The 25,913-nt window shown below is 55.0% G+C and overlaps 12 protein-coding genes across 12 annotated transcripts; 8 read left to right on the forward strand and 4 right to left on the reverse strand.

Annotated features, from left to right (window-relative positions):
• Positions 1 to 720: 720 nt before the first annotated feature.
• Positions 721 to 3,313, forward strand: PG997_013395 (amidase chyE; the record flags this gene model as incomplete). Its single annotated transcript, XM_066817709.1, has 7 exons — positions 721 to 919; positions 1,043 to 1,545; positions 1,602 to 1,685; positions 1,750 to 2,008; positions 2,070 to 2,792; positions 2,845 to 3,071; positions 3,128 to 3,313. The coding sequence occupies 7 exons, from the start codon at positions 721 to 723 to the stop codon at positions 3,311 to 3,313; spliced, it is 2,181 nt and encodes a 726-aa protein (XP_066663401.1).
• A 338-nt stretch (positions 3,314 to 3,651) lies between these two features.
• Positions 3,652 to 4,812, reverse strand: PG997_013396 (uncharacterized protein; the record flags this gene model as incomplete). The annotated part of the gene is made up of 1 exon (XM_066817710.1): positions 3,652 to 4,812. One exon carries the CDS (start codon positions 4,810 to 4,812, stop codon positions 3,652 to 3,654), a length of 1,161 nt encoding a protein of 386 aa, XP_066663402.1.
• Positions 4,813 to 5,801: 989 nt separating this feature from the next.
• PG997_013397 (Rrp15p-domain-containing protein) lies at positions 5,802 to 6,827 on the forward strand (the record flags this gene model as incomplete). The annotated part of the gene is made up of 1 exon (XM_066817711.1): positions 5,802 to 6,827. One exon carries the CDS (start codon positions 5,802 to 5,804, stop codon positions 6,825 to 6,827), a length of 1,026 nt encoding a protein of 341 aa, XP_066663403.1.
• Positions 6,828 to 7,348: 521 nt separating this feature from the next.
• PG997_013398 (Adrenodoxin-like protein) lies at positions 7,349 to 7,990 on the reverse strand (the record flags this gene model as incomplete). The annotated part of the gene is made up of 2 exons (XM_066817712.1): positions 7,349 to 7,697; positions 7,785 to 7,990. The coding sequence occupies 2 exons, from the start codon at positions 7,988 to 7,990 to the stop codon at positions 7,349 to 7,351; spliced, it is 555 nt and encodes a 184-aa protein (XP_066663404.1).
• A 1,027-nt stretch (positions 7,991 to 9,017) lies between these two features.
• PG997_013399 (mitochondrial fusion and transport protein Ugo1) lies at positions 9,018 to 10,571 on the forward strand (the record flags this gene model as incomplete). Its single annotated transcript, XM_066817713.1, has 2 exons — positions 9,018 to 9,431; positions 9,495 to 10,571. 2 exons carry the CDS (start codon positions 9,018 to 9,020, stop codon positions 10,569 to 10,571), a joined length of 1,491 nt encoding a protein of 496 aa, XP_066663405.1.
• Positions 10,572 to 11,351: 780 nt separating this feature from the next.
• On the forward strand, positions 11,352 to 13,018 carry PG997_013400 (HET-domain-containing protein; the record flags this gene model as incomplete). The annotated part of the gene is made up of 2 exons (XM_066817714.1): positions 11,352 to 11,649; positions 11,721 to 13,018. 2 exons carry the CDS (start codon positions 11,352 to 11,354, stop codon positions 13,016 to 13,018), a joined length of 1,596 nt encoding a protein of 531 aa, XP_066663406.1.
• Positions 13,019 to 14,056: 1,038 nt separating this feature from the next.
• Positions 14,057 to 16,448, forward strand: PG997_013401 (GMC oxidoreductase; the record flags this gene model as incomplete). Its single annotated transcript, XM_066817715.1, has 9 exons — positions 14,057 to 14,276; positions 14,352 to 14,384; positions 14,452 to 14,856; positions 14,921 to 15,373; positions 15,433 to 15,528; positions 15,620 to 15,747; positions 15,812 to 15,918; positions 15,945 to 16,344; positions 16,419 to 16,448. 9 exons carry the CDS (start codon positions 14,057 to 14,059, stop codon positions 16,446 to 16,448), a joined length of 1,872 nt encoding a protein of 623 aa, XP_066663407.1.
• Positions 16,449 to 16,952: 504 nt separating this feature from the next.
• PG997_013402 (uncharacterized protein) lies at positions 16,953 to 18,295 on the forward strand (the record flags this gene model as incomplete). The annotated part of the gene is made up of 5 exons (XM_066817716.1): positions 16,953 to 17,129; positions 17,225 to 17,459; positions 17,529 to 17,602; positions 17,735 to 17,895; positions 17,962 to 18,295. 5 exons carry the CDS (start codon positions 16,953 to 16,955, stop codon positions 18,293 to 18,295), a joined length of 981 nt encoding a protein of 326 aa, XP_066663408.1.
• Positions 18,296 to 18,352: 57 nt separating this feature from the next.
• On the reverse strand, positions 18,353 to 18,962 carry PG997_013403 (uncharacterized protein; the record flags this gene model as incomplete). The annotated part of the gene is made up of 2 exons (XM_066817717.1): positions 18,353 to 18,709; positions 18,753 to 18,962. 2 exons carry the CDS (start codon positions 18,960 to 18,962, stop codon positions 18,353 to 18,355), a joined length of 567 nt encoding a protein of 188 aa, XP_066663409.1.
• Positions 18,963 to 19,535: 573 nt separating this feature from the next.
• On the forward strand, positions 19,536 to 20,526 carry PG997_013404 (NAD-dependent protein deacylase; the record flags this gene model as incomplete). The annotated part of the gene is made up of 2 exons (XM_066817718.1): positions 19,536 to 19,869; positions 19,940 to 20,526. 2 exons carry the CDS (start codon positions 19,536 to 19,538, stop codon positions 20,524 to 20,526), a joined length of 921 nt encoding a protein of 306 aa, XP_066663410.1.
• A 755-nt stretch (positions 20,527 to 21,281) lies between these two features.
• On the reverse strand, positions 21,282 to 21,990 carry PG997_013405 (uncharacterized protein; the record flags this gene model as incomplete). Its single annotated transcript, XM_066817719.1, has 2 exons — positions 21,282 to 21,658; positions 21,981 to 21,990. The coding sequence occupies 2 exons, from the start codon at positions 21,988 to 21,990 to the stop codon at positions 21,282 to 21,284; spliced, it is 387 nt and encodes a 128-aa protein (XP_066663411.1).
• Positions 21,991 to 22,762: 772 nt separating this feature from the next.
• On the forward strand, positions 22,763 to 25,084 carry PG997_013406 (uncharacterized protein; the record flags this gene model as incomplete). Its single annotated transcript, XM_066817720.1, has 3 exons — positions 22,763 to 23,547; positions 23,612 to 23,899; positions 23,956 to 25,084. The coding sequence occupies 3 exons, from the start codon at positions 22,763 to 22,765 to the stop codon at positions 25,082 to 25,084; spliced, it is 2,202 nt and encodes a 733-aa protein (XP_066663412.1).
• Between the last annotated feature and the right edge of the window lie 829 nt (positions 25,085 to 25,913).

Consider the following 25,913-nt stretch of genomic DNA (forward strand, 5'->3'; position numbering starts at 1 on the left):
TCGTTGCTTGTTCTTGCTTGGTATGCAGGTGGCAGTTGACAAGCCGGTTAGTTTTAGTGGCACTGCCGAGTCCCCCGGCGGCCAGGCCTCTGTCTTTCCAGGGCCAGGGCCATGCGGAAATAAGCAGTTTCGGGTGTGGAGCCGCCCTGACTCGCAACGTTTAGTCATCCCATTAAAATGGCAGTCGACAGAACATGAGAAGAATACAATAGCGCTGTCGGGAATCGAACCTCACTTCCCTCGTGTAGTACTCCCAGTTCGACACCGAAGTAATGATTCACTCAAGGCAGTCGAGAATATCCCGCAACCAACTGCCGTTGACACCAAAACCAGATCAGACGAACTATCACCGTCGATAAGGTTATCGACATCGATTATGCTTTTCAATGGAAAGTCATGGATGAGATTGCCGTTGGCAACGGTGCACGGCGATCCTCATCCGAGCATAGCTGTCCAACATGCCGGAACTCGCAATATCGTCTGGCAGACGGACGTCTTGAACAATGTGCGATGACGAACTCAACAACTTACGAGAGGAGAACGCCGAGGTACTCGGAAGAGGCAGCTGTATCAGTGATATCAACGACGGCTTATTCCCGACCTCGTGCTCGTACACCAACAATGTAGTTTTTCGGCGTGGAATATATTACAGTTCCAGGCGTCGCTCAGTTCTTCCAGTAACATTCGTATCGAGCTAGGGAAACGTGAAGAAAACTCGCCATGTGTGGAATCAGCGTCGTCGTGAAGTTCAATCGTGCCGCGCCGAACAACGTCGCCGCCGCTGGGGAAGTTGCGCAAAGCAGCACAGACAGCGCTGCTAAGCTCGAGTTGGAGAAGAGACTCTATGCGAGTCTAGGGCAAATCGCTCACCGAGGGCCTGACGCACAGGGTGTCTGGATAGACCCGACCAACAAAGTCGGTATGGCCTCCTTTTGATCCGTTACGGTTCAAACCCTGCGCTCAGATGGATGGTATGGTGGGTGACAGAGAGACAACGTGACTGACACAATGGGCATTTGCTGCCGGCGCGGGGAGAAAACAGGTCTCGGCCACTGCCGCCTCTCCATCAACGACCTCACACCCGACGGCAGCCAGCCGTTGCACGACGACACCGGCCACGTCCACGCCGTCATCAACGGCGAGATCTACGACCACGCGCGCCTGCGCGACGACTGCATCCGCGAGTGCGGGTACGCCTTCCGCGGCCACAGCGACTCCGAGGTCGCCGTCGCGCTGTACCAGCGCTACGGCGCGCCCGAGTTCCTGCGGCACATGCGCGGTGAGTTCTCACTCGTGCTGTACGACGACCGCACCGGCGAGGTTGTCGCCGCCAAGGACCGCTTCGGCATCAAGCCGCTGTTTTGGACCATCTCCGGGGCCGACGGTGGCAGCGGCAATGATTCGGCGGCAGAAGAGGAGATGTGGATCGCGGCCGAGATGAAAGCATTTCTTCCGTTGGGATGGAAGGCGGAATGGGATGTCGAGGCTATTGCCCTGGATACCTGGTCGCTGGGCTCGAATACTAACTTTAAGGGGGTCAAACGGGTAAGTTACGGCAGCAAGAGTAGTAAAGGAGGACGTTAATGTGTGTCCGGGAGTAGGTCGAACCTGGATACTACATGGCCGTTTCTCCGGATGGCACGATCAAGCATGAACAGTACTGGGAGTTCGATTACCCTGATAAAGTAAGTAAAGCTCGCGATTCATACCGTCTGTAGGGATGGGGCCCTTTGACAAATTGGTGGATAGAAGCAAGTTGAGACACGCTCTATGGAGGAGATGGTCCAGCAAGTGCGTGAAAAGGCAATAGAAGCTGTGCGGCTGCGACTGGTTGCCGACGTCCCGGTCGGAATATATCTATCTGGAGGACTCGACTCCTCGGCCGTCGCCGGTATTACCAAACATCTGGTCGAGGAGCGCGGCGAGTCCATGGGTAGTCAAAAGGCAACCGACAGGATTGCTTGCTTCTGCGTCAAGTTCGGGACTGATATGGGATTCGACGAGTCCGGTAAGAAATAAAAATGTGCGCATACTATCTAAACAGTTGGGCTAACTACGAGGGTACCAAGAAATCGCTCAGAGAACGGCCGACCACCTCGGCGTCCAGATGCATACCATCGACATGACCGAAGCCGACTTCGCCCGGCACTTCGAGGACACCGTGTGGCACAACGAGCAAGTGACCTGCGACCTGAACACCGTCGGCAAGTGGGCCTTGTCCAAGCTACCCCGCGATCTCGGTTTCAAGGTCATTCTCAGCGGCGAGGGCGCCGACGAGGTCTTTGCCGGCTACCACTGGTTCCTAGACGACTTCCTGCTGGAGGCCGACCACTCGCGGCCGCAAGACCCGCTGCAGCAAGACCCCAAGTTGCGCGAGGCGTTACACGAGCAAGTACGTGACCACGTGCGCAACAAGGATCGGAACTTGGGGACGACTACGACGACGCTTAGGACGCTGGACAGGGAGGATGGCGAAAACGGAGACGGCAAAACTGAAGAACGCTTCGTCCCCTATCTGGTCTCCTTCGGCATGTCCGACGTCGACATGCTGCACCCGACCCTGCGACCCCTCTGTGCCGAGCGCGCCCGCCTGCGAGCTGTAGCGGCCTCGTGGTCGCCGGAAGCGAAAGCCAACATACGCCACCGCTGGCACCCGCTGCACAGCTCCCTATACAGCTGGAACAAGAAGCAGCTGCCGGCCATGATCCTGACCGTCGTCGGAGACCGCTGCGAGATGGCGCACAGCATCGAGGGCCGCCCCCCCGTTTCTAGACCACCACCTCGTCGAGCTGGTAAACGGCATGCCGCCGAGCGTCAAGGAACGCTACCAGCCCCCACCACAAGACAACAGCAGCAACAGCAACGGGGACACTAATGTTGGATTCGGGCTGCAAAGCGGCAAAAGCGCCTGGTGGCGCAGCGACAACTACGGCAAGGACGACGACGGCAACAGCAACGGCAACATGACCGTCTTCAGCCAGTTCTGGGAGAAATGGATCCTGCGCGAGGTCGCGCGCCCCTTCATCACGGACGAGCTGTACCGGCGCCGCAAGCACCCGTACACGGCGCCGGTGACGTGGCCCGGGACGGGCCGCTGCAGCAGATGCTGCGGCGGCTGCTGACCCAGGCGAACGTGGACGCGGTCGGGTTCCTGGACTGGCCCGCGGTCGCCGCGTCGCTCGAGGCCGGGTTTGCGGGGGAGAGGCCTGAGGAGGACAAGGCGGACCCGACGGCGCTGCGCCGGTGTCTGCTGGCGGCGGGCTATGTGGTCATTGCACAGAGGTTCCGTGTAGCTACGGCGGTCGTGGGGTAGGTGAGTGGATAGGGCGTGAGTGATGAGATCTTGGATTACCGATAAATAAAACGAAACGTTGTGCTTAGTTACCAATTTGACCATGCGACCATATTCTTGGGAGGCAAACCCAGCGACCGTGAAAGTACAATCTTTCCGACATAATGCTTCCAATTCCAATGAATGGACCAGGTAATCATCTTAGTTGAAGGAAATCCATTCCCCCATCAGCTACTATCATTATACCCTCTATCTTGATTTGTTCCGTCCTCCCGACCTTATCTGTCTGAACGTCCTTGGTTCCGCCACGTTCGTTTTGTCCCAGATCTTATACATGCCATTCAGCCGTACCGCCTGTCCTACCATCGATGCCATTGTCCACGACGGGGGACCGGCCGGTTTGCACACACTGTATTCAGCCTGCTCATGAAGACATCGTGCGCGTTGTAGGTGCCCTTCAGCCACCTGCTGCCGGCGCTCGTATCGAACGCACGTCTCCCGTGGACGACCCGCAGGTTGTCAAACACGACGCAGTCCCCTGGCTTCATCTTGTACTGGAAGAGGAACTCCTCCTTCTCCAGTAGCCGTTGAAATTTGACGGCTGCCATGACCCACTGGCGGTAATGGTGGCAGCCTTCTTCGTTCTTGATGAGATTGCGAAGTGGTGCTTGGAAGGGTGGCGACCAGCGGACATGGTCAGAGTCGTCGATGACAGGGTGGTGGTTTTCATAAAAGTGGCCATGCTTCTTGTAATGATACGCCACCATCTGTTTGCCTAGCGCTTCCCGTAACTCTGGAGGTCCGATCTTCATGAGGAAAGCGGCGACACTGGCATCGCTGAAGAGGGATTCTCCGCCCTCGCATGAGTTCTCGAGGCAGTGTAGCAGCTGGAGGCGAGGCGGGTCCTTGAGGTACATCATATCCTGGTGTAAGCCAAGGAAAGCACTGGTATAGGCGACGTTCTCAGCCTCGGGTTTCGAGCGCACATCCCATGTCCGTCCGTACAAGGTCTCCTTGAGGTTGCCAATCCTACTCGCCATGGAGACGACAGACTCCTCCGAGTGCGGTGCGTTTCGTATGAAGAAAATGCCATGACTGTGAAGCATTCTCACACCGGCCCCGAGAGTCTCTTCGTTCGTCATCCAATCATTGTATTCAACAAACAACAGATCTCTCTGAATCGTCTTCTTGTCCCACAGTACCACAGGTGGGAACCCCGCTTTCTTGGGTTTGGAGAAGAACGACTCAACCCGCTCGGCTGAATACGTCGAGGTGTGGTTTTCGCGACCACCGGTCAGGAAGTCATTCTGCCATACAATCTCAAGAGCGCCTTCTTTGGTCTTTCGGCAGCTTGAGATTGGCAGGTCAAGGGGAACATCGGTTGTACCAAAGTTCTTTTGGCCCGAGTGAGGATCGACGCAAGCGGTGCACTCACACCCGTCACGAAGCCAATGGCGGTCCAAAGCTTTGGGTCGAGTCGTCTCGTGATGAGTCAGGGTGACAGTATTGCCAGTCAACATCTCACCCCCATCTCCCTTGATATTCCATTTCTCTTGGTGAGATGCGCTGCCAGCGGTAGCTTCCTGTGTGTTGGAAGGGACATACACATTCCTAGGATCCCACAACGGCGGATGAGGTGTTTGTTGGCTGATTAGACGCTTCTGGGTATTGAGACATGCCGCAAGATGGCATGAAGTAGGTACTGAGACCGAAGCGGGGTGCGAGACGTGGGCGGGAGATGCTATTAAAGCTCTCGAGGCGAGGGCCCGAGGTATCTTCAATGGGCGAGCCATTATCTAAGTCGAAGACAGGTTCAGACACTGAAACGGACAGTGGTTTGTGTTCGCCACACATAAAGTTCAGGTCTAGCGGCGTGTTTCTTGGTGCTTGCTAAGCATGCTTGGTTTCCGAAGCTCTCTTCTCTTGTAGAGTATTGGTTCTTTGACCCCACAGGGCAAGATGATCGCGATGTTGACGATGCGAGCAGTAACGAAGGACGAGAAACGACCAAAGCAAAGAACGCACAATGTTCTAGTCAGACTTTCGCATAAATCTTCGAGAGTCTACAAGCAATCAACCATGTCAGAACATAAGGAACAACACATCCTCGTAATGAGAGGAGGGGTGGCCTGAAAATAGTCGGCCCAGTGGACTGTCACACCTCGGGATCTAGATGAGGACGTATCCACCGGGTAAAGTCGATGCGAATCCACAGTTCGCAGGCCAGCCCGCTTGATTACCTAAGGCATTGGAGTTTGTACTAAAAACAGCTGCTGGCGCTATCAAACCGCTGTGGAGGCAGGCGGTGAAAACGCTCCAGCCAATCAGAGAGTGCGATAAGAGAAGGCCCCTCGCTAATCGCCTGTGAACTTTCCAACTTTTTTTTCTGCAAGCATTGCATCCAATTAATTGCCTTGGGAAGTCGAGTTGAGTGCATCAGTGTCAGTCAACCACCAGCCCGCAACAGAAACAGCTTCCAGTGTTCCTCACCACACACTGCCACGACAAAATGGCTGGCCCCAACGCAAAGAAACGGAGTCATCAGGACTACACATTAAAAGGACGGATGAAGGCACAAAGGCCTTTAAAAAAGCACAAGAAACAAAAGCATTACCACAGTGATTCCGAGGAAGATGCCGAGGAGAACGACAAGGGCGGCAAGGGCTTCAAGCCGGTCGATCTCATGGACTCGGAAGACGACCTCGACAATGCAGTGGTAGACGACGGCGCTTCATCTGCCAATTCTGGCTCCGACTCGGAATCAGGCCAATCAGACTCAGAAGGCGACGACGACGAGACATCTACACGCGACAAGCTCACCAAGCGGAAAGCGGGCCCGACCAAAGCTCAGCCGAAACCTAAGAAGGCAAAACAAGAAGACAAGAAAGACGCAGAGGAATCAGACTCTGACGACGACCAAGAAGAGGAGAACGACGAGTTTGACATAGACGCCGCCGACGACGACTCGGACGCTGAAGATGAAGAAGACGACGACCCGCTATCCGGCAGCAAGAAGCCCAAGTCGAAACGTAACGACCCCGGCGCCTTCGCCACCTCACTGAGCAAGATCCTGTCGACGAAGCTGCCGACGACGCGGCGGGCGGACCCGGTGCTGTCGCGCAGCGTGGACGCGCACAAGGCGGCGCAGGCCATCACGGACTCGGCGCTCGAGCAGAAGGCCAAGAAGCAGCTGCGCGTGCAGAAGCTGGCGGCGCTCGAGAAGGGCCGCGTGCGCAACGTGCTGGTGGCGACGCGCAACGAGGCCACGGGCGAGCCCGAGGCCAGCACGGGGCAGGTCATAGAGAAGGAGCGCCAGCTGCGCAAGGTCGCCCAGCGCGGTGTCGTCAAGCTCTTCAACGCCGTCCGCGCCGCCCAGGTGCGAGGTGTCGAGGCCGAGCGCGAGGCCCGCAAGGATGGTTTCGTCGGCGTGTCGAGCCGCAAGGACAAGGTTACCGACATGAGCCGGAAGGGCTTCTTGGACCTTATTGCAAGCGGTGGTGGAGATTTGAAGAAGGGACCGATCGAGGAGGCATAGTGGAGGCTGGAGATACCCCTGAAAAGTTCTATGTAATGACAGACACTTGTATAAAGCCAATCCGGCCGCACCTGGCATCCTTTCCAATCTGCCGTTTGATGTTGTCCAACCGTGAACTCTGCTCCGTACGTGACTCCCCATCCCACATCCGGTTGAAGTATTAAGTCACCTCGCCACCACCGTAGATAATCTGTAGGATGCCTTACACCCAGATTTTGAAGTATAGTTCTCATAATCTCGTGGAGATGGTCTATGTGGTGCGTCGTAATAACAACGCCTATTCTGCGTGACGGTACATGTACATTGTAAGACGAGCAACTCTGCCCTGCTTCCGTCCTTTCAACTCTCGGCAATATATTGCCCCTGGCTTCGCATATCGTGACAAGCCGTCTAACATGAGTACTCTATACAATTGAAGACGTAACTGCTTGCGGGCGCCTCCCGCCATCATCATCAACCACGGTTTGTAGCGATCCCCGTACCCCTCCATTTCCTCTTTTATTTTCTTTTACGCTTCCTTTCTATTTGCTGCCAAAGTCGCTCGCCTGCAGGTTCCGCGTCATGCTGGGCAGCTTGACGCGCAGCCCGTCGAGTTCCTTGGTCATGACGACCTGGCAGCCGAGGCGGCTGGTCTCGGTGAGGCCGAAGGCGAGGTCGAGCATGTCGTTCTCGTCGTCCTCGGGCTCGGGCATGCGGTCGTACATGGCCTCGTCCGTGACGATGACGTGGCAGGTGCTGCAGGCGCAGCTGCCGCCGCACGCGCCCTCCATCTCGAGGTCGTTGGCCTGCGCCACGTCCAGCAGGTTGTCGCCCGCCGAGACCTCGAAGGTGTGCTCGCGGCTGTCTTTGTCGACGAAGGTTACGTGGAGTCTAGAGTAAGAGCGCAAGACGACAGGTTAGCATGGTGCACTGGTTGGGAAATCTTCCTGGGAAGGAGGGGCCCGGAGGTAGGTGGACTGACTCTTCACCGGGCTTGGGGGCGTTATGTGGCCATGGAGCCGGAGCGGCGTTATGCTGAATGCGCGGGACTGTGTGAGGCTCGGTAACCGGGACCGCGGGCTGAACAGCGAGCGGGACGATAAATCGCATGAGATTATCGACTTGGAAGGGGCATTGAGGCATCTGAGAGCCCGGCTGAGGCTGCGCGAGGTAGTTGCGGCCATTTTGGATCGTGAGGGTACTGGAAAACGGAGGGTCGGAGGTATGGTGTTGCACTGCGGCAAAGTTGCAGCAGCAGGAGCTCTTTTAATGTACCAGAGCAACACACAGAAGAAAACTTCCGCCCAACAGATGCAACTCTCTCCCTCTCTTCTTTAGAAATTACTAGAAATTGGCTGTTGGAAGTTGCTTTTAGATGGTCGCTGTCAGGGCTGCTCAAGAACCAACGCACATGTCCAGAGCAATGGGTTTATTGGTGGTTCAATATGCGACGTAATAAAATCCCATCTGTAAAAAATATCACAGCTTTTTGGTTAGCTTTGCCGGCACCAACACCGAGCCGCCCAGGCGGGCAGGCAGCACGACATGGGGGTTGCTCTCAGTTTAGTGCCCTGCCTCTCGGATGTCCACTCTCGGGGCTAAGGCAGGTTGCTTATTTTTCTGTATCCCCTTCGCAGCTCTTTCTCGGCTGGCCGATATGTCCGATCACCAACACACGAGCTTTGTTAGCAGATTTGGTCCATGATGCACTTCATAAGTGCTCTTAAGCTGGATGACAGCAGCCGCGCACACGGACACAGCATAAAACAAAACCCAGGCATGATAGTTGATGGTGTTCCAGTGGATTGAACTGAATTGAACCCCTCACCCCAGAGAGTGTGAGGTGACTGCGGGTAATGGAGATACAGCGGTTTGGTTGGTGGGTGGTGGAGCCTTTTCCAGCTTGGGTGCCTTATGTAAGTGAATTCTGAGAAAGCCAATAGGCCAATAGCGGGCGGCTTGCCAGTAGCTGCATGGACGCTAGAAATGGCCTGCTTTTTTTCTGTCATGCAAACACCAACCTCATTGATGCGACCAATCAATCCGAGAAAACCGCAGTCCAACGGGAGACACACCTCCCCTCTTATCTTCTGGTTGTGCTTGCAGTAGTCACCAAGATAATAAATATCTTATCCACCCCTTGCCACCATTCTTGCTCATACCCAGCCGCCGATCGAGCAAGAGAATGCGAATAGACCCCTCACCAACAACATGACTTCGACAAACAGAGATGGGGTCAATCCCCTGCGGCCCTACTACAGAGCTCCGACCATAGGCGAGCAGTCGGATGCCTACACACGTGCGAACAACGCTACGGCGGCACCAAGTGCCAATGCCCAGTATGCCTCCAAGGCACGCGACATGTTTCCCGACCTGGACTACCGGGACTACATGAATGACCCCTCACCCTCGACGATCCGGAGCGTCAAGGAGTTCGTGGACGAGCTGCTATGGAAGTACACCAGTGTCCTCATGGCCCAGCCGTTCGAGGTGGCCAAGACGGTCCTCCAGGTCCGCCTGCAGGATGATGTGGAAAGGCTGGCCACCGCTGCTGCCGCCGTCGTCGAAGACCAAAGGACGAGAATCGAACACCAGGCGAAACCGGCTTTCGAGCCTTCCAACGAGGTATGTTGAAAGACCCGGAGGATTGGGAGAGGGGTATTCTTGGTCTTTGCTAACCCTCTTTAGTATGACGAAGATGAGTCAGACGACGAGCGCTCGTATTTCACCAACAATACGCCCTGGGACGATACACCAACGGCCTCGAGTCGATCCTCGGGATCCAGGCATATGGCACCCTCTCCCATGCAGTCTCCAGAGATTGCGAAGAAACCCGAGCTGCCGCCGCACCAGCTCAACCTGCGACGACCAGACTCGATTTTCGATGTGATAGCTCAGCTGTGGTCCAAGGAGAGCGCCTGGGGTGTGTGGAAGGGTTCCAATGCCACCTTCCTGTATACAGTGTTGCAGTCCCTGCTGGAGAATTGGTCGCGCAGTCTTCTCAGTGCGCTGCTGAACGTGCCCGACTTGGGAGTGAAGGACGATGTGGACCGCCTTATCGACATCGCCTCCCCATATCCGTGGGCATCGCTATGCGTGGCTGCCACCGCAGCTGTCGCCACTGGCCTCATCCTGGCCCCTCTGGATCTTGTGCGAACACGACTCATCCTCACACCCACAGGCAAGGGCTCGCGAAGAACCATTGCGACGATGCGAGCTTTGCCGTCGTGGCTCTGCCCCTCATCCCTCATCCCACCCACCATTCTCCACTCCCTAATCCACCCGATCCTTACTCTTTCTACTCCTCTGGTCCTCCGATCCCAATTCCTGATCGACAAGGAGCTCTCTCCCACCACCTTTTCCGTCGCCAAGTTCTGCACCTCGTGTGTATCTCTGTTTGTTAAGCTGCCGCTCGAGACGGTTCTTCGCAGAGGCCAGGCCGCCGTGCTCCGGAATCCGGAACACGTCCGAGCGCTGGAGGAGTCCGGTAAAATGGAGACCATCGTCCAGCCCGGGCCATACTACGGAGTCGTGGGTACTATGTACAGCATCACGACCGAGGAGGGCACCCACGCCGTCCCGGTTACTATCACCAAGAACGCTAAGGGCAAGAAGGTCAACAAGCAGCCCAATCCCGCCGAGGTGGTGTACAAGAAGGGCCAGGGGATGGAGGGACTCTGGCGAGGCTACAAGGTCAGTTGGTGGGGACTGGTCGGGCTCTGGACTGCCAGCGTGGTGGGTGGTGGTGGCGAGGGCGCATTTTGAGTCGAGCCCCGTCATCTTCTTCCGATCTTGGGCCTCTTGACGCAAGATCGGTAGTCTCCCCCTATCCAATCCACTAGCCGAAGTGCTGCGGCCCTGTAGGTCTCAGTCGGTCGAAAAAACGGTGTTGAAAAATGGCCCAGAAGTGCACAGATTGCGGGCACCGCATGTAATGAGTCCACGGCATGATATCCCCCTTCCATACTTTTTGTTTACTCCAATATATAGATCAGGCAGTATTATTTTATATATACTACGGTCTCACAACGAAGCTCACCCTATCTAGATTGTGCGAACGGATCAAAGCTTCAGTAAACAGTTGGCAACTTATTTGAAATATAGTTTAACCACTTGTACTGGATCCTTCACTGACGGAGCAGATTCAAGTCAGTATCACTCTGAAGTTGTCGGTTTAGGGGTAGCTTCGAACAGAAAGATACTTGTAGGCGCCCAGACAGGAGACCGGAGCCTGCCGGCCACCCACCCTCAGGCCACAATGTTCGAAGTGAGATTTTAGCACTATGTTCAATCTGGGTGGTTGTCGATCTGCTTGGCGAGTTGGAGGGGCAAGCATGCGCGCATCAGTCATCGGCATCGTGCAAATTCCTCTGGCTGCCGGCCGCCTCTTGGTCATATACATGCAAGTAAAATTTCTCGTATGGAAGTTCACTTATCATCAGGGAAGCATTTATTAATTTCGAGCCAGAAAAGAAGACCACCCAACAAGTATTTACGTTCACTTTCTCAACTTTATGAGAAATCGCCGCCGGTCGGTCGCACAGTATGCCAAGACCATGCCAACTCTGCCATGGGCTCCAACCCAACAGCGGGACATCCCGACTGTTCCTCGAATGCAAACCGGACGACCTTCTACAGTCGGCTAATCTTGGGTGTGAATCCTGCGGCTTCTTGCTCAGAGGGCTGCAGGCAAAGGAGGACAGCAGTTGGTCGCTGAAGGACGTGTCGACCGTATACGGCTATGGGTTTAGAAGCGAACATGATACCCTGACCCTCGAGATCTACTTCGTCCAGGAACGTCCCAAAGTCGTACTGGAATTTTTCGTTACCGACTTTACAAAACGTGAGTACTAGTCTCAGGGGTTCTGCTGCTGTCTCCTTGGACCACGCGTTCCGGTAACTCATGCTGCATAGCCCTACAATGTGAGGCAATACGGCCACGGGCGTCCATGAACGGGCACCCAATGTCAGCCCGAGCATTAAATTGGGTGATTTCGAAGCTTCAAACTTGCAACGACGAGCACGCATGCTATGGCCAGGCGAAGACACCGCTCCCCCGCCGAATACTCGCTCTCGATGCCTCCCATCGAACTGTATCGGTCAAAGTCGTAGAGAAAGACGGCTCAACCGCAAGGGAAAAATATGCCGCCTTGAGTCACTGCTGGGGCCAAGGACTGCGTTGCACCCTAACCAAGGCCAATCTTGAAGATATGAAGGCAGGGGTTCCGTGGAAAGAGCTACCAAAGACATTCCAAGATGCCATCCGTTTCTGCTTGCGCCTTGACCTGCACTATCTATGGATTGATTCCCTCTGTATCATCCAAGACGATCCAGGCGATTGGCAAGTGGAGTCGGCAAAAATGGCCGATATCTATCAGAACTCTTATATCACTCTAGCAGCTACAGCAGCTGCATCCGGGGATATCGGCATGTTCCCAAGGAAATCCAGATGGAGCAAGGAGCCCAAAGTCAGTTTCACTGATTCATCGGGGTCTATCTCCTGGATAGGGGTTCGTCACCGCCTGTCTCATTGGACCTTCCCGATGTCTACGAAATCAATGCGGGAGAATCCCCTACTTACTAGGGGATGGGCGTTTCAGGAACGTCTTCTCTCTCCCCGGGTCCTTCACTTCTGTAATGAAGAACTGGTGTGGGAGTGCAGGTCAATAACCACTTGCGAGTGCGGAAGCATGCCCGTCCTTCCGAGTATCAAACAGCAATTCGCCGTGGATGCAAACAATATCTCGTTGGCGAATGATGGCAGTATCGCCCCAAAATGGAATACCGACCCTACGGTACACCCCAGCTACCAAAGCAAAGACCTGTCGGCTCTGAAATGCGCCGAGACGGCATGGATTCGCATCGTGGAGCAATACTCGTCGCTGAGCTTGACCCGAGGTACAGACCGGCTCCCAGCCCTTTCTGGCCTGGTAGCCAGGATGGCCGACATCTTAGGACCCGGAAGCTATAAGGCAGGGCTCTGGGCGCCATCGATCCGTCGTCATCTGACTTGGAGAGTCGACACGATATCTCCTGGTCACCGACGGCCCAGGTACAGATGGCCGACCTGGTCATGGGCATCCGTGGATGCCAAAGTCACGTTCTGGGAGGAGAAGGACATGCGGTCCCCCATCGGGCCGCTAGCCATGATGCCTCAGAGGCAATGGAGTCCGGCGGGTAGAGCAATGAAGGAATGGAAACCCCTCGCATAATTTCCTGCTCTGTGGAGACCAAGGGACAGAACCCGTTCGGCGAGGTCCAATTCGCCGCCTTGCAAGTCGAAGGTCCGTTGAAGCAAGTCGTTCTCTGCGATGGTGGGGATGGGGGCATGTCCGATTTGGAGATTAAGTACCCGAGCGGTAATGCGATTGGTGCAGAGCTGATGGTTTTGACTCTACCCTTCTTCCCGGACGACGAGTGCCTACCCGAATTGGGCCCCGGAGGACGTGTAACAATGCCACGATTTTACCTTTTCATGTTATACCCCTTGGTCTGTCTCGTGTTGAAAGATTTATCGTCTGACGCACGAAGGAGTGGTTTGAGATTTCAACGCATCGGCATCATCAAAGTAGGTAATGATGTCGCGATCAGGTGGGACTGGATGAGAGGCGCCAGGATGACAAGTATTACAATCGTTTAGTGTTACGTACATGATAGGTAGGTTTCTTTATTTGCATATTGGACGCCCTAACTTACCTAGCTAACTGATTGGGAATAATCATCGAGGCTGGTCGTTCCAGCGTAGGGAAATGTTGTGACCTGCCGATGCACGCCTGCCGTAGCCCGCTCGGTTAAACTGCAAATGGCTTCAGGCGAGGGTCAGCAGCAATATGCCCGCGATATTGCCAAGCAATCTGGTTAAGCAGGAATCCGGGGTAGTATGCAGCCAACGTGCGTTTTTCTCGCTTACAGTAGGAACGTGATCCTTTTTATAGACCATTCACGTAATGTTTTGGCCACTGATTCGCCGAACGCAAAGAGTTGCCCAGGCTTTCTGTCATTTGGTGACACGATCTTGTTTCCCTATCTGGCTTTCACCATATAGCCAAGAAGATGCTGATGGTTACGTCCCGGAGAGCACCATGCCATTGAAAGGCACAGTTCGTATAGATTGGTAGGGCGGTATCGGATGTCGTCCAAGCTGGTTCCGGCGCCGACTTCATCCATCTCTTATAACTGCCATGGATCTGCCCGGCGCGGAAGGCCATCGTGCTTCATTCTCAGGGTAAAAGCTGCGACGCTTCACCAGTATGTACTTACTGAAGCAAGTCACGTCGTGCGCGGTGGCTCTGGCCGTCGCTGCCTTGAGCTTGTCTAACGCCGCCATTGCCCGCCCTCACACTGGCAGGCTGCTACAGCCACGATATATAAACGACTCATCTCTCGTCAAGGATGTATACGACTACGTGATCGTAGGGGGCGGGACCTCAGGTCTGACGGTGGCCGACCGCTTGACGGAGGATGGAAAAGGTAATGACTACTCTATCCCCTTTTGCCAATCTCGACAACATCATTCGGAAACACTGAACTAACATGAACCCATAGTAACGGTGCTGGTAATCGAGAACGGTCCACTTCGTAAGTTCAATCCCATCCCGCCGGGGTCTGGGAGCTAGAGAATGAAACGATACTGAGCAGTTTCCAGCCGACTCCGACGACGTGACCGAAGTCCGCGGCGGCTTCGGCGGCTTCAGCTCGCCCTACTTCTACCGAATCCAGTCGGCCCCGCAGCCCGAGCTGCACAACTCGTCGTACCCGGTGCTGGTCGGCAACGCCGTGGGCGGCAGCTCCGCCGTCAACGCCATGATGACGGTGCGCGGCACGTCCGAGGACTACGACCGCTGGAGCCTCCTGTACCGCGGCGGCGGCAGCGGGCGCACCTCGCCCTGGGGCTGGGACGGGCTGCTGCCGTACTTCCGGAAGGCCCTGATGTTCACGGAGCCGGACCACGCGGTACGGGACGCGGTCAATATCACGTATGATGCTTCGTACTGGGGGAACACGTCGAGGGTGTATGCGGGGTGGCCGACGTATCAGTACCCTGGGCTTGGTAAGTTTCCCGGTAGATCATTGAGAGGGGACTGTAAGTTGGATTGGCAATTGACGTGGTGTAGTCCCACAAGTCGAAGCCTTCCGCGACATTCCTGGCGTTGAGTTCCCTCCCGACAGTGGATCAGGCCGTGCTGGAGTGTACTGGCAGCCATCGTTCATGGATCCGGTAAAAGTGCAGCGGTCGTATGCCCGCACCGGCCACTATGATGGCATCAACAGGAAGAGCTATGATCTCGCCTACAACTCGAAAGTGACAAAGATTCACATCGATGACTTGAAGGCGACTGGAGTAGCTTTCCAAACGGTTGTCCAGAACGTGACCCAATTGCGGACGGTCAAGGCCAACAAGGAGGTTATTCTCGCCGCAGGGGCTGTGCACACACCTCAGCTGCTGCAGTTGAGTGGCGTGGGACCGGAGAAGCAGCTGGATGAAGCCAGAATTGAAACAGTCGTCGATCTACCGGGCGTCGGACAGAACTTCCAAGACCATCCTATGCTCGGTGTCGCCATCGTGTGTACGTTCAATCCCTTCATATTTTCTGGCCGAAACTGGGTAGCTGACACCAAAACGCAGTGCGGAACTTTACGGTGCACCCCAGTCCAATGGACCTGATCACGAACCGCAACTTCAGTGACTGGGCCAAGGCGATGTGGGCGAAGAACCGAACAGGCAAGTCGGCGTGACCACGTGCGCACGCCGCTTCATGACTGGAAGTGCTGACCAACTTGGACATCCGCAGGCCCATATTCCCTTGGCATAGGCAATGTAGCCGCGTGGCTCGGGATGCCCGTCATCTCGCCTGAGCGACACGAGACGATAGCATTGAAACTCGAGGCCCAAGACCACGCCGCTTACCTGCCGCCCGACACCGATCCCACCGTCGTTGCCGTAAGCAATAGCCCTCTCGACTCTAACTGGCCTTCTGGATGATTGTACTGACAGAATTCTCCAGGGCTACAAAGCCCAGATGAACGCCCTAGCCACCTCCATACGCTCGCCCAATACCGCCTTCTACAGCCTCTCGCTGTACGGCTCCAACGTACCCGCCGGCTCAACCGTGTTCCTACACCCCTAAGCCGCGGCAGCGTGCGCCTGAACGCCTCAGCTCCGGGCACGAGCGAGCCCATCGTGGACTATCGGACACTCAGTAACCCGCTGGATCTCGAGATCCTGGCCGAGTTCGTGCGCTTCACGCGGACGTACCACTTCAACACGTCGCTGGCAGCCTACGACCCGCAAGAGCTGATGCCGGGCCCCGACGTGACGAGCGACGAGGACCTCGCGGCCTACATCCGCCGCAGCGTCAGCCCGTCCGAGTACCACCCGAGCGGCACGGCCGCGATGCTGCCGCGTGATCTGGGCGGCGTCGTGGACGAGCAGCTGAAAGTGTATGGGGTGCGGGGCTTGCGCGTTGTGGATGCGAGCGTGATGCCCACACTGCCGGGCGCCAACACGTGCCAGACCGTGTATGCCATCGCTGAGAAGGTGAGTTGATGAAGATGCCTATACTGCCAGAGAACCGCTTGAACCCTTTCGGAGCTGACCAATGACCGCTGCAGGCGGCTGATCTGATCAAAGACGACGCTTGAAACCCAACTGGTGGGAAGAATTGAGTCGATCGAAGGAATGCGGGAATGTGTGGTGCCAAGAGCTAATTGGGTCTTAGCACTCCTGTGAATCCTTAGATATGTAGCATCAGCAAATCAGCATACATGTACATGTTTCTTCCCGACCTTCTACAAACCAACTCTCGCAAGCTCCATCCGAGATCTCCAGGTTCCGAGGTCATGCGTGGGGTAAGACTCGCGAAATGTTGCCATTGAGTAAGTAGAATGGATATGGCTTCCAGATCCTGCACGGGGCCGGTATGATTTCCAATACCATGAAGATTTAGCTGTCACGGCACGTGGGTGCATATGCTGTGCTACGGTGACATCCGAGTGATGCATCTGATATGATGAGGTAGGAGATCCCCGTGTGACTTGCATGATGTTCAAGCGACCCAAATATATAACCCCTCATCTTGCATGCCGGAGTCGGGGGGTTCGCTTTTTGGTGTACTCTCCTCATCTTCCCCCGGCCAGTTTTGGAATATGACTATATGCCATAGTCCAGAGAAGACTCCAGACCCTGCCAAAATGGCACAAGAGCAGGACAAGTCCACGCATCCTGCCAATGGGCTGACAGCTCAAATCGATTACGCCGGAAGCCAGGCCAAAACGGACCCCGAGGAGATTCGTCTTGTACGAAAGATGGATAGATGGATCATGGTACGTGATCATGAGAGCCCCGAGCTCTCACTGGCATCAAATTCCATGGTATTGGGCCAAGAGGTTCTCATCATTGACCAAATGATTCCTCGCAGCCGGTCCTTTGGCTCATGTACTTCTTCAATAATATCGATCGTTCGTCGCTGGCGCAGGCGCGTCTCAATCACCTTGAGCGTGATTTGGATATGCACGGAACCAACTTCAACACCGCCGTTTCCATACTCGTTGTCGGATACATACTGATGCAGGTCCCGAGCAACATGCTCCTCACACGCATTCAGCCCAGCACGTATCTCGCCGCTGTGATGCTCATCTGGTCTGTCCTGTCTGGTATGAAGACATCAAACCAGTACGCGTAATGGTGGTTTCCAAACGCCATACTGATTGCGTCCTGGGTAGCTTGCACTGGCCTCGTACATTCGTATGGCGCTCTTATCGCTTGTCGGTTCTTGTTGGGATTTGTTGAGGCCCCGGTAAGTTGAGCCCCTACCTTTGTGAATGCGGTAAAGAAGGTTGAGAGATATCGCAGTTTTGGCCGGGCGCTGTCTATCTCCTCGCCATGTTTTACACCAGGAAAGGTGAGTTCGCTGTCTTGTGGCCATCAGGCTTGCGAAGTCATGCAGGCTGATGAGCGACAAACAGAGCTTGCGTCGCGCATTGCCATCATGTACAGTGCCACCCTGACGGGGCTAGGCTTCGCCAATCTGATCGCTGTTGGTATTTTCAGCGGCCTGGACGGAAAACGTGGTATCGAGGGCTGGAGATGGTAATCGCTTGTTCTCGTTCCCAGATTGATCCACTGCTGATCCTCAGCGCCAATGGTGTCTTGCAGGCTGTATTTTATTCTAGGCACAGCATCTGCCCTCACGGCAGTGTCCTCTTACTGGCTCTTGCCCAGCACGCCCCAAACAACGTGGTGGCTCAGTGAAAAGGAGAGACTGCTTGAAGGTGAGCGAATGCGACGAGACCGCCTTGATGAAGCCAAGGACACCGAAACAGTTTGGATTGCAGTCCGCCATGCAATCTCGGACAAGAGAACGTGGCTATTCTGTGCCCTGGCACACATTGCGCAAACCCCCTTGTCCTTCAATTATTTCCTCCCGACGTATGTGAGAGACCGATACTTCCCAGCCCATCTTGTCGCTTCTGACACAGTTCTTTCTTAGGGTGATCTCCGCGCTGGGTTTTAGCAACACCAAGGCGCTGTTGCTTCCATGTCCCCCTTATCTCTGCGCAGGGCTCGCAAGCATAGCTCTTGCATGGAATTCGGGTAGGTTCCATGAGCGCACTTGGCACCTCACCGGCTGCTTTTCCGTCTCGGGGATCGGGTTTGCAGCCGCAGCAGCCACGTTGAGCCCAGCTGGTCGGTATGTGGCCTGCTTCATCTTTCCACTTGGAGGATACTCGGCCACCGCGTTGATTTTCAGCTGGGCGGCAAGCACGCTGTCGCAGAGCCCAGAAAAGAGGGCTGTAAGTTCAGGCTGAAATGCCAACCAACTCACTCCCCACGCTGACGTGCGCAATGTGCGGATGTAGGTTGTAGTGGCGATGCTCAACGTTAGCTCCTCCATTGGGACAATCTATGGGCCTTATCTATGGCCCAGCTGGAACGGGCCGCGGTACGTTATGGGGTTTGCTGCATCGGCGGTAGCCTGCCTTGCAGCCGTGACTTTGTGTTGGGTGATGCGCGTTCTTCTGAAGCGAGAAAACGAGCGGATTAGGCGTGTCGTCGGAGCTGGGACAGTGACCACCCTCACCCTCTACGAGTACTGATTCTCCAAGCGGGTCTGGGGAGAAATGGGGTACCTTGATGTCACCAGATCCAGGGAGCATGTTTACCAATTCCAAGATGGTAGGCATCTATCAAACAGTCAAATTGATCGTCATCCAACTGCATACGTGCCTGGTCTCCGTTATATCTGCCTGCACTGCACAGTTGCATGCGACAGAAGGAAGGTTACCAACTGTCATCCAGTTTGGGAGGCTGTGTTTAAGCCCCGCTTTCAATTCAGGCAACTGCCGGTGGCATAGCGGGAGCCTGTAAGAGCACGCAAGGAAGCTACAGCCCACCAAAAGCGGTGCAGGTCACACCTATCTGCTGGCTACAGCTTTGCCGCAAAGTCAATGTAGGGAGGGATCGTTCAACCTCCAAACCATAATTCGAGAAGGAGTCACACCGGTTAGTCTTCAGCTTCCATGGTTGCTGTATTTGATTTCATACAAGCGCTGTGTGCTCATTCATTTGACAATCACGATTTGCAAACCTCAGGTTTCTGTTCTCGTAAGATCCTGCCTGCTCACCCACGAACTTAACGTATCGAAGTATCCTATCAAGTGTACTCCGATATATAAACATCTACACAAGTTCACGTTTTCGATTATCAATTTCTCCCAAGTCCTCCCAAGATGCCTCGAGCCTACCACCGGCCTTGCACTGACATCGCCGAGTTCCAGAGGCTCCTCAAGCACTCCGACCGCGTGCTGGCCCTCTGCGGTGCTGGCCTGTCCGCTGCCTCTGGACTGCCAACCTTCCGAGGAGCCGGTGGACTATGGCGCAACCACCAAGCCACCTCGCTGGCGACACCCGAGGCCTTCAAGAAAGACCCAGCTCTTGTCTGGCTGTTCTACGCGTGGAGACGGCACATGGCCCTGCAGGCGAAGCCTAACGCCGGCCACTACGCCCTAGCCGAACTAGCCAAGCACAACAAGGACTTCATGTGCCTCACTCAGAACGTTGATGGTGAGTTTGAGAATCACCCCTCTTTGCTTGATTCTCCCGGGGGTTGCTGATGCTAACAAGGTGCCCGCAGGTCTGTCACAGCGCGCAGGGCACTCGCCCGACATGCTTCGGATGCTCCATGGCAACATATTTGACGTCAAATGCTTCGACAAGGAGTGCGACTACATAGAACCCAACAACCTAAGCGACCCGCTATGTCCAGCGCTTGCGCCTGCTTCAGAGCGCTACCCAGCTGACCAAACCATGCCGCTGCTGGATCCGACGAAGCCCACCCCCAAGATCAAGCGAGAGGACCTGCCCCATTGCCCCACCTGCAAGGCCGCGGGGAAGACGTCGCTTCTGCGTCCCGGCATCGTCTGGTTCGGCGAGGCTCTGGATAGCGATATGCTCAAGGAGGTCGACGCTTGGGTGGCCAAGCCCAGAGGTATCGATATCATGCTGGTGATTGGGACTGCGGCAGCCGTCTACCCCGCGGCAGGTTACACCGACGCAGCCAGGAAAAAGGGTGCGAGGATTGCCGTGATCAACCCGGATCGGAGCGCCCAGAAGGGGCTGACTAGTAGGGACTTCTATTTCGAGGCCGACGCGGCCGAGATCCTGCCCAAGCTGTTCGAAGGTATTATCGGCAAGCCTGAGATCCCAGGCCAGGCAGCCTAAGAGGTGGGGACTATCGCAACACCATCAACTTAGTGGGGACGAGTCCTTAACTGCCCCCTTTTCGCAGTTTAATTGTCACCTCCAGTACCCCAAATATGTAGCTGGATCTTGAAGACTTAAACTATACCGGCAAATAGGGTAACGATTCTGGAATCACCATCAGGGGCATGGTTGGAGCTGCCACCACAGATCCTCTGTGGCCCGCCTTAGGCAATAGCAATTGAGCCTTTGAATTTAATCCAGTGTATTATTTAAAACGACCAGAACCTTGAAGTGTCCTCTAATCTCATGTGAAGTCTATCGTAGGAATCTTATCTTTATAACTGTGAGGCTGTTTCTGTTCATCACAGATACTTGTTGAAGAAATCGGCAACTTGCTTGTACCCCTCTCGTACTCTTTCCTGTCGTGCTCGACGTGAAGCTTGGACCGGATTCCCATCCAACCGTGGTTCATGGTAGAATATGTCTCCACGACCCCCGTCTTGTCCGACTGACCCTCGAGGATTTCCTTGTACTGTGCCACAATATCGGCGGGCTCATCCTTGGACGCAAGGACAATATGCGGCACATTCAGCGCTTCCGCATCGGTCTTGTCCAGGGCGCTACAGTCAACGCAACACAGTGTCAGCGCTCATCCTGTAATCATTTCCATATTCCCCAACACCTGCATGCCGCTCGATTGATTGAGAAAGAAAGCAAGAACTTACCCCGGATGCGCCGTCCCACTAACATTGAACCGCCTCCCCTCGCCCTCATTATCCGCCCCGCTCGCCAGCACCGCAGGCTTGCCGCCCCAGCAGAGCCCAAAGACGCCCCAGCTCGCGACGCTCGGGAACATGGCGCCCGCGGCCTCGCGCGCGCAGCAGCTTCGGCTTGGACCGGCGGTAGTCGCCCACGCTGTCGAACCAGCCCTTGACCAGCGCCTGCTTCTCGGGCGTGTCGGCGGGCAGCCAGCCGAACTCCGGGTGCGTGCCCTCGAGCAGGTCGGGCAGGACGACGACGGCGTCGTCGCCGAGCAGCTGCGCGAGGCGGTCGGCGCCTTGGAGGGTCTGCGGCGCGAAGCCGAAGGCGTCGTAGAGGAAGATGAGGCCGCTCTTGGGGGCCGCGGTCGCGGTGGGGGATTTCGCGATGTCTGAGGGGATGGGTCAGTCGTGCGGCGCTGTGCGATGGGGGAGGGGCTTACAGGTTTTGTAGTCGGCTACTGTATCCCAAGTGCCTCGGGGTGTGTAGTCGGCTGACACCGGAGGGATCCGGCAGCAAGCTTCGCTAGCCATTGTGTGTGAGGTATTGGAATGTTGGTACAATCTCGGAAGCGGTTGGTTAACGGCTGAGAAGCACGAGAATATCGATCTAGTGGTAGAATGTAGACACTCCACAAGGTCTAGGGACTTGTTGCTTTTTATCTTGTGGCTCGAGATGTCGCTCAAGTCCATCGGGCAAGCCGGAATCGAAACGGGTGACCATAGCCGCTCTCGGCTCCGGTTAACTCCACTATCGCCGGATCGCCATGCTATCTCCCATCGATCTGACTCGCGAAGTAAGAACGGATGGGTTACGGATAGTTTTTATTGACTACACGTAATTACGCTATCTCCTGTAGTTTCTGTATGTTCTTTCCATTTGTTGACAACCCGGGGCTTCGTCGTCTTAGACAACTCCTCTTTGGCCGGTCGTTGTTTTGTTCCCTACTCACAGAGACTGAGGCTGTCGAGGAAACACGGTCTCTCTAACCGCGGCCTATGGATACGAATATCATGGGGATTGAGTATGAATAGTGTCGACTCTCACTCAATACAGATAAGTAGTCGGTTCTGCAAGGGGTATCACAGAAATTCGAGCCCAGCACAGCAACTTTGCCTGCTACAAACATGGCCTACCGGAATAGGCCAGATAATGTCAGAATCTGTTTGTTTGATTAGTAAACTCTTTTTAAGAAAGAAGAACGAGTTTTCTGAGTGTACTAAATTCGAAGTCTGGAATGCTGGGGTGGGATAAAGCCTTGTTGTAATTTCCTTTGTCGCTCCGGTTTCACCCCCGTGGACTACACGAATTGCCGAGGTCGAATCCGGCGGTGCAACCAACAAAGGCTGAATGAAGACGCAAGAAGCAGTTCGGTAGATCCCAAGAGTCAGAGTTTGGTGATGTCTTCCCTGTTGCCACTTTCCTCGGATATCGGACAAACTCCTATCTCAACTTCGCACCTGAGAGTTAAACGATACACACCTATACCAACGCTATGGCTGATACAAGCTCATCGGCAGGCAGCCAGTTGTCGGGCGACAAGGAGCCGAAGAAGGCTGGGCATTTTAAGGTTGTCACGGCCAAGAATCCGTGCAAACCTGGGGACGGCGTCATCCCGAACGATCCCCGCGGAGTCGTGCTCGGGCTTGACGAATATGGGGATTTGGTGAATCAGGAAGTTCCTTCGGCCTACTATAACGAAGCAACCAACAATGATGCCAGACTTCTTCCCATACAACCTGATGTCGTAGAAAACAGGTTCCAAGCGTCATTGGTGCCGTGCCTGCTCAACCTATCGCCGCTTCTCCATCTGCTCGAGAGCACTGGCGAAAAGCACAAGCTATATTATGACGAAACCCGCTCTGATTGGGTTACGCTACTGGAGCTCAGCGAGATCTTTCGGGATGAGATGAAATGGGTCCAAGACAGCGAGAAATTCGTTGAAAAGTTTGTTCAGAAGGCGGAGACGGCATTCTCGGCGGAGTATGGTCCGAAGGGCGAAGGCGAGAACAAGCTGAAGGTCACTCAAGAAGATAGGGAAAAGTCCAAGAACGGCTTGAATAGGGCTGGCATGGAACTACCGCGTACAGTCACATTCCAAGACGAGCGGGATAAACAACGATACGAGGAAGCCGGGTTCGTTGCTTCCACCTTGGATGCTTTCCGTCAAGCGGTGAATCTCCCCGTCAATCAAGACAATCCCGAAGCGTTTCTCGACACCCTCAAGGGGGCACTGGCAGATAGAGGGAACTATAAAGAGGACGACGATGGCGGAGCACGGTAAGTAGCCCGTCCCAGACGGCATATGCCTACTTCCGTAGAATGGGCTAACACATAAATGCAGGGAAGCGGTGCGGATCTTTGATCGCATCCTGTCCACAGTCCGCATACCCCGTGAGCAATTAAAACCGTGCAGCTGTGGCGAGTCCCAATGGACGCCCCGGCACAACATACTCAGTAATGAAGGATACTCGTGGCCATTGGACCTCTCGAGGGCCGAAGAAACAAGGATCGAGCGTCTCATCGCCAACGAGAAGCTCACCATAGAGTGTCCGAAGTGCAAGCTGTCCACCCTCGTTGACGAATTCCCGCGCATGCTTTACCCTCCAGAGATCCTAATAACGAGGCACGCGTACAGTATTATCGACAAGGATGGAGTCAACAGCATCGGTTCGCTGAAGTTCCCAGAATATCTGGACCTGACCGACGTGATGGAACCGGATGGAGGGGAGGGGAGAAGAAGAAGGAGGAGATGGAGGAGGAGTACGAAAAGATATACAGACTCCAAGCAGTAATCTCTTGCCGATGGGACGGGAATGAGTTTGTGAAAGATTACTACGCCCAGCTGCATCGAAGGGAGGACGTCTGGACCCGGCTACACGGGACTGATGACGAAGAGACCAGCGAAACGGTCTCGTTTGAGGACATTCTCTACGACGACGATTACCGGCCAGTGATGCTGTTCTGGGTTCGAGACTGGGTGGCGAAGAAACCCGACCTTGAGGAGAGAAACCCGGAGTGCTCCAGAAAGAGCACCGAAGAGCCGGCCACTCCTACAGAGGAAAAGACCGAAGTCAATTATGACAACGATCCCGACGTAGACTCCACGGATGAGGTGGAGTTCGATTTGAGTTTGGTGTTTCATCTCCGATCTGGGTTCTTGAACAGGAGCTGTGTCCAGGACATCGATGGGACCGCCGTCAGGATCAATGTCAATAACCCAAGACGGGTTCTCCGGCAGGAAGAGGCCCTGGCAACTCAGGAAAGGCCATTGTCAGATGACGAGGACGACTGGCCTGACGACAATGACGAGGACCCTAACACCGGCCCGGGCCCTACGCCAGGCCCTGGAGACACTGGCACCGATGATGTCGACAAGAAGGACCCAAAGCAGCCGAAGATTCCACCGCAGCCACCAAGGGGGCCGAAGGCATATGCGATTCCTGTAGTACCGGATGACGCTGCAGTGGACGCTAGCCAGGAGATGGAAGTGGGACCCCTTAGGTTGCTTATGGGGACTTTGGGCCTTCCAAGAAATAAAAATTTCGATGACTCAAAGACCATGGTCTACCGTCACTATAATGGCCCACGGGACTATAGCTATTATACATCAGAACATCTCCGAACGGTACTCACAAGACTGCAATTGCCCTTGCCGAAAGGTGTGCTTAAGGCACCACTGGTAGATGCGTGCCTCAAATATGACAGAGAACAAGCAGCAGCAGAAGCCGCACAGAAAAGGAAGGAGGAGGAGGAGGAAGAAGAGGAAGAGGAAAACGACAGCGGTCCTCCTTCTAAGAAACAAAAGTCTAGCTAGAGAAGACATGCGAGGCTGAGGCCAACGGCTGAATAGTTCTGAGTATGGGGTAGGAGCAGGACAGTTCCAAGCCCGAGAGTCCCCGGGTGGATAGACGGCTTCGGGGTTGGAAGGTGTAATTTCAATGTATCTTTGGTTAGTCGCCGGGTAGCTTTCTATGTTGTAACGTGAATATACTGGTCGCGTTAAACTCTGCCTTTGATAGGAGGCGTTAACATTGAGTGAGTGACATAGGAGACGTCTAGCCGCGACAAATTGACATGGATGTACAGCGCCTGTTGGGTGGAAATAAAGCAGTGGTTTGCTGCGTGAAAGCAAAGACCACAGCTGGCAGCATGCTTTACTACTTTCCCCTTTTCCCTTCTTGTTTATGGGGTAATCGAACTCCAGGCACGGTCCGTGGGGACGTGGATGGCGGCCTACCTCCGTCTATGTCCGGCAGCTCGGGCTGGACCATTGCGGGTAACGGCAACCAGTATCCCGATATGGAGGAGATCTGAATTGGCGGCGACGGCGAGACAGCTGAAGAGGGCATTGATCGAGAGCTGAGTGATGATGCCGGTCGAGTCCAGCTCGCGGTCGTGTAGATAAACTTGCCAGCCCCAACAGCAGCACTGGAATTATAGAACTGGATCAATCCGTGGAATAATTACTCCATCTATTCGGCTGTATTGGGGGACTGACTAGTTCATTCGCACAACTGCAAGTCCAGAGATGGTTCGCGCTGAATGCGCAAGACCTGGGTTCATTCTGGTAAGTTCAGGGAATGCGCTCGCTTGCTCTTATGGAGTCAAGCGGCCACCTGCCACCTGCTCCGGAGTCGCATGAG

This window comes from Apiospora hydei (assembly GCF_038363865.1).
Source record: "Apiospora hydei strain CBS 114990 chromosome Unknown utg000009l_segment0_segment0, whole genome shotgun sequence".
Lineage (NCBI taxonomy): Eukaryota > Fungi > Ascomycota > Sordariomycetes > Amphisphaeriales > Apiosporaceae > Apiospora > Apiospora hydei.